Consider the following 12,983-nt stretch of genomic DNA (forward strand, 5'->3'; position numbering starts at 1 on the left):
TTGTGAATTGGTAGGTAAGATTTTTTTGAGATATGTTCGAAGAAATAACTAAACAACGTCATTTTTAAAGCAGGATATTTTGAATAAACTAAGTAATATGTTCAAAAAATCCTCACTAGTGGTCGTAAGTGACGTTTGGCTGTACATCATTATTATTCATCACAAGAAGTACCTTCGAATCCACACTTTGAAAACGTAAAATTGTTGAAAAACAATTTTATTTGTGGAAGTGTGTGCATATCAATATATTCTTTGAAACCTAATTATCAAAATTTCGATCAACCATTCAATTCAATGACTTTTCTGTCAATAACAGTGAACTATATTAAAAATAGATTCAATTGTACTCTATTTCCCTAAAACAAACAAATTCCTTCCAACATTCGCCCAGAAATGTTTTTCATCAAATCTACTATTTTAGATTTTTATTTAACTGCTAATTTAAGCTTTGATATTTAATCAATTTAATTTGATTTATTTTATTTAGTTACATGTTTTTAATTGTTATTGTTTCTGTCAGATCTATTTGTGTAAATTCAATATTTCACTTCGTTCAAAAATTTGTGTTTCATTTACGTTTATACCCAATCAATATCTATGGACCCCGGAGAATAAAAATATTGCTCACGAAAATAAAAATATTCAGTTTATATTATTTTTATATTTCTAGAGATACCTCACATTTCACTCTTGTGTTCTATCAATAATACAAAATATATCAGAAAAAATAGTTGAAATTTGAATTGAATTAAATACTATTAATACAAAATTTTGTTTAAAAGTATCCATACTCCTATCTCGGCTCATGTTATGTTTTGACTCTTGACACAAAAGCGTAAATATTCAGATATCGTATCATAAAATTTTAAAAATATTCCAATTAGTTCAAATTACATACTGTGTTTCCAAAATGGGGTCAATCGAAGACAAGATTTGGAATCTAACAGCGTCTTTGCTGCAATTATGTCATTAGGCCACTCGAAACTGGCGATCATACTGGTAATCTTTGTTTCTGAACGAAGATAAGAAGCTCTCAGATAACCTAACTCTGAAATACAAATTTTAGAAAAATTATAACGTCGCGATCAATGAGTTAATAACAATATGGTGAACGCGTCAAGACCGGTGAACACGAAGTACGCTTGGCACAACTACCAGAAGAAAGTTATATATAGTATCTTATAGTAAAATGGTCCTACACTTGCTTAACTCTCCGTTAGAACAGGCAACGTTAGTCTAAGAATGCAGACTCGCACTCGAACTGAATAATCTGGTCAACCTTGTCTGAGTACACGGTAATAAATTAGCAGTTCAGCTGTAACCTCTTTTATTGCACCAGATTCATTCCGCGGCTCCTTAGTCAGCAATTAATAAATACAAACAGAAGAAGCATATTAGATACTTGCAGGACAAAGTACGGCTAAGTCGTTCCTATGCTATTCCTACTCTACACAAGCTGAAATAACGAAGCAATTTAGAACTAAAGATAATTGATGAAATATTTATTGTCGATTTATCATCTACATAACTTGGGAAAGTTCCTAATGAAAGCCGTTCGTAGGAAAAGGCTGTGATACTTTGGCTTGTGCTTCTGAGAACCGGAACTAGTATACTCAAGAAGGTGGTCGGTTTTATTAAGATTTATATTTAGACCTTCCTATCCGAATCACAAACAGTGCGGGGCTGTACATTAGATCTTTGGGTCAAGATGTCCATGAGGTTTACATAGCAATAACTCCAAGTAATCAAGTGAAATGAAGTTATTTTAAACAAAAAATATTTACAATTAATAAGTTTCATACTTGTATTAGATGCGTACTAAACTACGAGCATAAACGATTACGACGGGTAATTATGTTGTTTAAATTGAATGGGTAACGATTTAAGAGTGAAATCAGATACTTTGTGGAAGTTTGCAGAACCCTTATTGCGCTTCACATCAATACACATCCAACGTTCAAAACACTTTAATTATAAGAAGGCAACGTGTTTTCTCAACTTCTATGTGCAATTAAAAGAGGTGATTTTTATGCTGATTGATTTTAGGATAACACAATCAAACACAGGGGTGTAACCATTTAACACTAGTAAATTGCTACAATTTGTGGGATACTCTGACTGACCATTTGCCTAGCTTTAGGAAGCGGAGATGAACCTCAATTTGAAAAAAAGTTATTGAGACTTTTTGTCAATATGAAGTGAGCAGCAATTACAAAATATCTCAACAACCTCAACTTTAACTTAAAAGAAATAACTCGTTCAATGGATTTGCATTCTTATCTATTTAACTGTGAGATTTCAAAATAACCAGTAGTTTAATTTAGTTGGAAGATTTATCCATTAATCTAACCCAGTCTTCATCTTATTCAATCTAATTTTCTATACGATTCTCTGTAGCTCTTTGAAGTTTACTTCAATTACATTCGTAATTATTAACTACTATCAACTAATTAACTGATCAACACAATTGTTATGGCAACAGTAAACTCAAGATAATTTTGTAGAAACCAATAATTAGCTTTTGTGTACGGGTTTTGAGTAACTTCATTGGCGATCAATAATAAACCCCATTGTTCACCTCGGGTATATTGATCCTAACTACATATATTATCCTCCAGCTTGAAGTTACCTGTGGCGAGCTTGTCATACCTAGGAAGCTCCCAATTACATTACTAATAACTATAAGGCTGTCGTCGACAATAACTATTGCTACCTGACGTTTCGCCAAATCTTGTGGTTGGCTACTCCCGCTAATTTTAACTGTAAATAAAAGTTTGTTTAATTCATGTTAAAATAATTATGAATTTATCATGTCTAAAAATGTGTGTCCCATAACAAGAAAATGAGAGAAACGCAAACGTGCACCACTAATATAGTTAGCTTGATACTAAAAAACAAATCCTTGCCTAGTACTTATAATTAGAATGAATAAGGATCTAAAGAAAAAGTTCCTACTTTTTGAAAAGAAAGCAAATGAATATGTAATGCGCATAAATGAACAAAAGACCAAATATATGGAGATCTGAATAGCTCCAACTAATTGGAAGTGACGACATAGCAATACCAGGAGTATAGATTTGATAATGTTCAAATACCTGGGAGTTACAAACGAAGGAGCTGAAACCAGAGAAATCGACAAAAGACTGGGTAAAGGAAACAAACGTTTAGGAGGACTATGAAGATCAAAAGATATGCCAAGATTAAATTCGTTGGAAGAACTACCCTCCAAAATTATTTCTCCACCGGTTGAGTTAATCTGGTAACATTAAATACAAATACTAAATGAATCATTTCTTATTATTGGTTCATTCGTTATATAATCGAAATGACTATCGGTCTAACAGTCGACGATAATCGATAATTATTTCTCACTCGTAGCTATACGTTTTCCATAAAAAACCACTCGTGCTACTTTCTCGTCAGTTTTCACAGATTATCTCTCGTTACTCCTAAAATAATCGATCATATCCGGAGCTTTGTAGTATTATAACTGAAAGGAATAAAAATTAATATGGACCAAAGGGCATGCTAGTACTAGAAGGAATGAATTTGCTGATCAACTCGCAAAAGAAGCAATTGGAAAAAATATATAGAGAAAAATTTTACAACACCAAAGACATACTACCAATTTTTAAAGAAGGACAGAATAATAACTGGCATACACAAAGGAAAAAATATATCCAGGACATTGCTAAATGCTCATATGATAATACATCTACTGCTGATCTAAATCACCTAATATTTTCTTGTAAAAATCATGCCACATAAATTATCCAATTCATAGATATTCTTACTCAACAATATTAATTTTTCTATAAATTGAACGTATTTATTAAGCTTAAAACAAAGTAAATTTAGACTCATTAATTAAGTTAGTTTGTAGTGCTAATATAAAATTATATGGTTCTAATTATTGATTTTCTTTTCAAACGAATGATAAGGACTATGATTCCTAAAGGCAAATATCAACACACACACACACACACACACACACACACACACACACACACACACACACACACAACTAACAGGATTTCGCATTGATTTTCCTGATTTTCCTTGATTTTTTTGATAACGTCCATTATATAGAAGTTTGTCGATATATCAAATTAAATCGTTTATAACACAAATATAAGAGAAATTTTTCCGTACTTTCATATGTTAAAACATCTAATAATAAAATTGGGTCCAGCGTGTTAATTAAATTGAAGGTTGAATAATCTTTCTAACGAATCATTAATTTGTGAATTGAAGGCGAAAAAATTGCTATTAACGCTTTTTATCATGATATTTAGAACTATACTTGTTATAATGAATAAATATATAAACATACATGCCATCGAAACACGAATAAATTGACGCTTAAACAACGATACCGATTAATTTTAGGTGGATTGAAAAGTTCGTAGGCTAACATATGATTTTCAATTAGCCCCATGTAGACATGTGTTTAAATTTAACAATTGACAATGTTGTATAATGTTTGACAGCTATGAAATATGGAATATGGAACATCGATAATTCACACTAGCGATATATAGAAAACAAACGTAATGATACTAATGAAAAGTTCAAAGCGTGCTTATAATTGAACAAAGTGGATATTCTCGAAGATAAATTATGTTTAGAAATGTCCGAACTTAAAATATTCAGCCTGCTATCTTTCAGGCTAACCTTAAGCCACTTAAAATCCTAAACACCCTATAAAGGAAATCTCACAACTTTCTTCCCACATGTTGTGATTTCTATTAGGTCGTGGGAACTGAAAGGTCTTTCAGTTGATTGAAAACTTTATTCTTTCTACAATGGGTCCCTTATAAGTAACTTTATAAAAGCCATTCTAAAACGTGGTCCACACAGGAAGAAATCACAGAGTGTCAGGTCACATGACCGTGCGTGCCCTCAATTAATACTCGTCTGCTTATCCATTCTCCAAAATGAATATTAAGGTACTCTAGCACACATAACGCCTAATGCGGTGGAGCTCCGTCTTGAAATGGGATCGTTGTCCATTTACCCACTAAAATCTTCGACCATTCCCCTTACGTGAACCTCAAAAAAAGACCCACGAGACCTGTCCACACAAAAACCGCAGGCAAGTTTAATTCTTCTTCAAAGAAGACCGTTCAGGCTGAAGGTACCACTTACCACTCGATCGAAATTATCCTCGTGAAGTGCTTGGAGGAGATGCAGACGGAAAACTGGATAGTGCATGCACTTGTCGTAAAGAACGATAGGATATTTGAATTTCTCCCGATAGCTGCACTGCAGATTGATTTGGCTGCTCAACTAACGCCAGCACCACTGTTTCCATATTTTCGTTAGCTGTTACAGATACCGGTCATCGGGAACGCGGCGCGTCGACAACAGGGCCCATTTTTAAGAACTTCTGGTACATCTTCTACACTGTTAAATGATTTAGTAGCGGCGAGTTTGGAAATTGTTATTGAAATTCAGTAAACATAGTTTCGTAATCCGTGTTCGTACTCAGATACGACGTAACAAAAAGAACCCTTTCTTGAAGTGTGAATTTTTGACTTATGTGGATTTTTCGAGAGCGTTGCCTGCTATTGCCGATCTCTGTATAATAAATGTAACCCATAAATTTGTATTTTTTCATTTTAATGTTATCTAGTTTATCACTACATTACACCATTGATTTCTTCTATATATAATATTTATTTTGGACAATTTTTTACCAGTTATATGACACAAAATCCTACATTATCTCCATGATTTTCATTTTTTATCAATGAGTAAACGACATATTAAAATTGGGATGTATTAAAATTGAAAAATGAAAGAATACAATACAATTTTGAAAGTTACCATTTGGCAATTCCAATGTGTGAATGTCATATCAATCGTTTATCTCATTCCAATATTTTTATAACATATTTTTTTCCACCGAATCTATTGGTTATAGAAAAGAAACTAATAATAAGAAATATTTCAGAAAAAATAATAATCTTTCGTAACATTTTTTTTCACTATACTAAACTAAATTTTGCATTAAAAATCTATCTTAAAAAAAGTAAAGGGATTCCACTATCTGAGCAGTCATAATTCCCAGTACAAGCAAAATACAAGATTTCATTTATCTTTTGACGATCAAATTAAAAAGACTAATACTATTCCATCCACCACCATAGGAACGATATTTTAGAATGAGAAAATATTTATTCTATTATTCAAATAATGTCAATTTGTGAAAATGTATGAAAAATGAATTATAATGAATCTTTATCTGATTCCGTCACGGAAATTCAATTTAATGCTAATCGTGGCATTTATCTCGCGGAGATTATTGATTGAACTAACAACGTATATTTTCATCCATCGATTTCTTTTTACTTTTCCTATAAGCATTATTAATCGAGTTTGGAATATTCTTTTCATATAACATACTGTACTATTATGGTATACATTTTTTATCAAGCCTGCTTTTTGTTTCAGGTACTTTCTTTGGGCGCTGATGTCCTTCCTGAATACAAACTTCAGAATCCCAGAATTCACAACTATACTATCCTCCACTATTCTCCTTTTAAAGCTGTTTGGGACTGGATTATACTCATTTTGGTTATCTATACCGCAATTTTTACTCCCTACGTCGCTGCTTTTTTATTAGGAGAACCGGATTTTAATAATAGAAAAAACAAGAAGTACAGCGAAGATCCTATTGTTATTATTGATCTCATTGGTAAGTATAGAAACGAATTTTGAAGATAGTTCTACATATATGCATATATATAGATAAACACTTACTATTTTCATCCTGTTTCATATTTCCTAATGGCTCTCTGTGGGTTTTATATTATTATCATATTAATGAGACAACTAGGGCTTATGCTACTCCCAGAAGGATAGAAACAACAGCATACAATATTCACAAACATTGTTGACAACTGCAATAAATGAGAGAAATTCAAATAAAATCAATCAGCTAATATTTTCTCTATATAAGACACTAATGGTGCCACTAATACAAAAGTAGTTAGTCAGTAATAACTCTCCAGAGATAATATTCTTCATACGATCTATTCAAAAGTTAAAGTGCTTTTTAAAAACAACGGCCAAAGTTTTAATAAATTGAGTATGAAAATAATAGTACAAGACAAAGTCACAACAAAGTAAAAATTACTTGTTGCGGTTAAAACAGATTTTGATTCTTATATTGATATATGTTTCAGGTGATCTATTGATTAATATATTGTCAATGTAAAGTCATATTTTAATATGACCGAAATTGGTCGAAACTTCAATTTATACCTGTTTTTTGAAACTAATTTTCTATCAAGAGAGACCTGAAATCGAGACGATTTATACAGAAAAACTCATAAAAAGGTCTAAGAAATAAAAAGTTGAAGAAATTGATGACTTGCCAAACAACAATACAATAACTTTTTATATCCAAAATCATATTCACTGGATTATACGTTTCCTATGCGGCTAAAAAAATATTTTAACGTTAATTTATCATGAATTATTGTAGTGTTGTGGTATTGTAATTCCCTGATAAAAAGTGGACCCCTCCTCACCTGAAATTATAAATTCTGCATGCTACCTGTTGGATATTTAAGGCAATTGACCAACTCAATAATATCTAGACCCTACTATCTGCATTAATGGAGTGTACAGCCTACACCTGCATGTCACAAGAAGAAGAAGAAAGAAATATATTCACAATTTAATTATTGGCGGGTACCATATAAAAATGGTGATTGATGAGATTCTTATAAATCCTAGAATGTATATGAAATAAAATCCGCCGAATACCATTCTGTTAATTGTGTAAAAATAATGAATTTATTCCTCGCTACAGAGGGCTGTTGACTTTAAATATTATAAAAAAACAATATCAAATCGGAGATTAATTTCGAGAAAATAACTATATGGACGCTATTATAAAGTTACTGAACATACTGTTCACACTACCACTGCACTTCGGTATCCAAATTAACCTTCAGTCTCTGCAGACGATAGCTTGGGTATCGAAACACGCGTCAGACAATGTAATTGTGAGTTTTGGTGTAGTAGTAGAGTAAATAATCTATTTCAGTGTAATTATCATCAATGGTCACAGAAATTTCAATTTAACTATCATAAAGATTTTATTGAAATACCACATGGTAAGATATTTTATTACTTCTCTCTAAATTCTTAATATCATGCTTCTGCAGACTTAATAATTTTTCTTTTGTCTTCTTGTTCAAGTCTTCTCCATGACAAAATAGCCCTTTGTTGTTCAATATAGACAACTTCAAATATAGCAGCTTAATTAATAATAGATTTTAAGATGAGTAATGAGACATTTCAAAAGTGAGTTTCTTGCAAAAAACAAAGAGCGGCGCACTTCAAAGAGCGGCATATTTTTGTGACACAATAGAATATCCATGTATTCTTAATTATTTTTAAGACTTATTGTGATTAATTATAGTCACAGATAACTTAAATTCCTCAAATAACAAGTTTGGGGACCCTTTTCAGAAAATATTATATGTATTCTATTCAGATACTTCTAATAAAACTTAATAAACACAAAGGCTTCCATTTCTAATTTTTTTTCTATGTCATCTCAGCTCTAGAAAGAAAAATGATTTAGAGAATAAATTTAGTAGAAGCAATCCGTTCAAGTTATCTTTCTACTCATTCTCGTAAAATTTATTATTTTATACAATCCATAGTATTGAAGTTTATAAATTTTTTTTCAAATCTTTTTGTGTGGTATCTAATCTTTGTAATAAAACTCTTCCCTCTCAGTGTTACTGATTGAAGAATGCTCTTATTTTTCAATATCAGCTAACTGTATTGCTCGAATCAATTGAAAAAAAAAACGTTTTTATGGTCTGTGTTAGGTTATTATTGCTGCTGATGATCCAACCGGTTATATCTGTATAGAGTATTTAGCAGAATTGACTTTGAATACTAAAAACTTATTTTAGAGTCTCATTAGCTCAATTGTAATTGTATCTGCATATCGTATTACCTTTTCTTATTTAAATATGGATATTTTTCCTAAACAAGAAGCGTACTATAGAAATTTCTATTAATGTTTAGAGCTTAGAAATATAACTACGGCAGTTTAAGTGTTTGAGGAATTTTGATATTGCGGTTCATTGTCTCCAAAAAGAAAAGGAGAATGTGAGGCAAGTACAAAACAATTCCAAAAGCTGATAATATTATTATAAGGAATAGCAAACTAAAACGAAGAAAGAAAAGCAAAAACTTGGAACAGATTTGCTGGATTCGTATGTATGGTACGAAAGTTATTAGAAGAAGAAGGTAATACTAAGAAAAACAGCATACCGGATATAAGGAATAACGTGGAAGTCATCATTCAAGAAGTGGACCAAGCCCTGATGACCTTAAAAAAAGAAAATCTCCAGGGTAAGATGAATTCCATAATGTACGATGGCCAAAATCTCACATAAGAACTTACAAATCTTACCCGAAAATACTGATACATTGTATAATATCAGACAAATGGCGAACCAGTACAATTATACTCATATCTAAAAAAGAAGGAGAAAAAGGAAGAACCGGCTAACTACTGGGCGTGAATTTGCTGAATAAAACATTGAAGCTTGTTACAAAAATTATCACCAATAAAATTAACTCACAACACTAGAAAACGAGAAGCAAAGATTCAGATCAGGAAGATGTAGTATTTATCCTAACTAGTTGAGAAATCCATAAAATATAGCAAACCAGAATTCCTATGCTTCATTTACCTCACAAAAGCCTTTGACCATATTGAAGTGGAGGATGTTATGTGAAACATACCTATCAATACAATCCAGATCATCGTAAAAATATACTCAGACAATCAAGTTCAGGCTCGCGTTAATGGTAAACAAACAAAACCCAAACCAGTTAATAGCGGTATCAAACAAGGAGAATCGCTTAACCCCATGTTCTTCAACATAATAATAGATGCAATCATAAAAAATGTTAGGTTAGGCAAAGGTTACGGAATAGATGACAGATAAATCAAAATTCTGTGTTATGCCAATGACACCATGATATGTGCCGAAAATGAAAATGATCTTCAAAGATTATTAAATATCTTTAGTCAAACAGGAAATCAGTATAATATGACTATCTCAACTGAAAAACCTATTTGCATGATAAAAGAATCCATTAGATGCAAAACAGAACTAGAAAGTCAAATAATACAAAAGAGACTGAAGTAACTTGGAATTTACATAATCAATTATGAAGACCTAGAAGACGAGGTAAGAGGACACGCGGGATGTCTTTAGAACGTAGTATGGTGGAACAAACACTTAAGATAAGAAAAAAAGGCACGAATTTACAAAGCGACAAACAGTCCTATATTGACCTATACATCAGAAACAAGACCAGAAACATCAAAAACCAAAGAACTCTTGGAGGCGACAGAAATAGAAATTCTCAGCCCGATCTTGGGAAAAACACTATTAGACAGAGAAAGAATCGAAAACATCAGACGACCACAGAGTAAAAAACAATGGAACCAGCATATAAATCGAATTACAAACGATACGATATGAATAAGAAAAACGATAAATGAGAGCAAGACGAGAAATGAGGCATAGAAAACCAAAATAATGAAACCATTGAATACAGCTGTTAATGTCAAGTATGTGCCACTCTACATGGTGAATCAAGAGGAACTTTAAATGTAGAGTCGCTCAGGACGGATATCATGTGGCTACTAAGAAGTGTCAAATCCTCTTCTTAAAGTAGTAGTAGATTTTTTGTAAGAAAATGTCCCTGAGAACATGAAATCTACTCATTCAGGCTCAGATATTTTATTATGAAGACTTTATTTATTCTTTCGAATTTACAATCTATTGTTTGACATGCTTTGATATGTAGTCTAAAGTCAAACTTATCAGGTTGCTCAATTTAGTTTTAATTTTAATACGTTTGAACTTAGTAAATTATTTAGTATTATTAGCAATAAACTTATATGTCGCAAAATTGTTTCTACGATGAGTTCCTAATCTCAATCTTTACCAGAGAAAATAATAGCTGTATTTTTCGCTTAGCATATACTTGTACTAGTGAAATTAGGAACATAATTGAACCTTATACTATTCCTTGTGGAACACCTATCTTTAGTATCGAGCTTTTCGAATCACCTACTTTCACGCATTGGTTTCTGTTTAGTAAATAATCTTTTCAGAGCCTAAAGCTACAACTCTTACAACATTGTTACTTAGCTTGTCAAGTGGAATGATGTGAAAGACGGTGTCGAAGTTTTGATCATGTCAAGAAGTAATGGAACACATTTGAATGATTTACCTAATTGAATTTTGAATAAAATATATGAATTATTTAATCTATTTAAAGTAAATAATTAATAAGAAGGTTTCCGAGAAAAAAGTTGGTAATTTTCCATCTCAATTAATTCAAACTGTATATAAGAACGTAATTCATTACATCGTGATGTACAAGGATTGAATACTGTATCCTGTCATAAAAATACCAATTTTTCATGTGAAATAAAATTTGTAGCTATATACTGGATTTACTTATCTTTGTTTCAGTTGATGTAACATTTATAGTGGACATTTTAATAAATTTTCGCACAACCTACGTAACGGGAAATGATGAAGTTGTATCAGATCCAGTGAAAATAGCTTTCCACTATTTGAAAGGATGGTTTCTTATAGATCTTGTAGCGGCAGTTCCTTTCGACCTCTTATTTTTCGGCTCCAATACAGATGAAGTGAGTACAAATGAAGTATGTATAACACTCTGCATATCTTATTTGGAATGTCCTGATTGGTTTTTCGTGAATCTCAATGTCAATGTCATAAATTCTACCACAGAGAATATTGATTTTATAGAAACGAATTTGATTACTATCGAAGTTTGAAATTAATTTATGTAATTTCAAACCACTGTTAAATTGATTACAGTTTCAAAAGGTGAATGTGTAGGTAATAAGAGTGTAGTGGGCTGAGTAGTAAAACTAATGTTGTGCTTAATCGCACAAATAATCATTGCTGTAGACAAAAGCTGTGAAAAATCATTGAATACACACTTACACTGTTTTATCCTTAAATGATTATGAATTTCAACATTATACAAAAAGCTTCCAAATGAAGATTTTAACAATTATTGAATTTATTTTTATAATTAGTCTGTCTAATTAAATCGATAGAATCTCTTTGACACGAGATATGAAACGCTTATCCTAAACTGTGGTCTCGATATTTTCCGACCTTACAAAGGAAACACAATCTTCTCTCTAATCCCTATATGCTATATCAGGTATATGCTATTTTCCAAACGAGTTTAATGAGATCGAAATTCTTTATATAGAAAAACTTCATTGTTCATAAAAATAATTTTAAACTGGGGATAACACAATCATTCTCAGATAATATTTGACCACTGATCCATTTTACAAGTAATAGAAAACAATCTATGTGGGCGGAATCGGGCGAGTAGTGTGTGTATCTGAGTAACAATCCAAATTTCAATATAATTACAACAATTTTTCTAGAATGCCGTTTTCGCTTAAACTTTGTTATAACTTGGCATAATACTCGCCGTTGACAATGTTTTCCTTTTCAGTGCTCAGTCTTCTTCCTCTTTGGAGTCAATTCTTTCTTCATATTACATTGTTTTGATTTTTTGGTCTCGTATGTTAAAAAATGGATAAAAGTTTAATCCGTGATTATTAAAATATGCAAAACTACTGCTTTTTGTCGTAAATCTTCGCTAAATTTAATTGAAACACTTTTAATGCCGTTTTTGATAGAGTTCCACTATTATATCTACTACTTATCGCATTTCCAGTCGACATGGTAGTAGCGCTTCGTAGATCTTTTTCAGTTTAGTAAACCACCAAAATGCTCGCCCTGGTAGCTCGTACGACCTGCGTTACCTAATAATCGATTTTTCCAAGAAAGAAACTTGAATCTTGAGTAGATCATAGTTCATTTATCGTATTTACTAGAAAAATTAACTATTAATAACTTCCAAAC

The 12,983-nt window shown here is 31.6% G+C and overlaps 1 protein-coding gene across 1 annotated transcript in view; it reads left to right on the forward strand.

Annotated features, from left to right (window-relative positions):
• Nucleotides 1–12,983, forward strand: part of LOC130451640 (potassium voltage-gated channel subfamily H member 6) — a 280,003-nt gene that overhangs the window by 199,468 nt on the left and 67,552 nt on the right. The window contains exons 10-11 of the mRNA XM_056791206.1: nt 6,457–6,700; nt 11,535–11,716. Coding sequence (XP_056647184.1) covers nt 6,457–6,700; nt 11,535–11,716 — 426 coding nt within the window. The remainder of the gene's footprint in view (nt 1–6,456; nt 6,701–11,534; nt 11,717–12,983) is intronic.

This window comes from Diorhabda sublineata, chromosome 1, assembly GCF_026230105.1.
Source record: "Diorhabda sublineata isolate icDioSubl1.1 chromosome 1, icDioSubl1.1, whole genome shotgun sequence".
NCBI lineage: Eukaryota > Metazoa > Arthropoda > Insecta > Coleoptera > Chrysomelidae > Diorhabda > Diorhabda sublineata.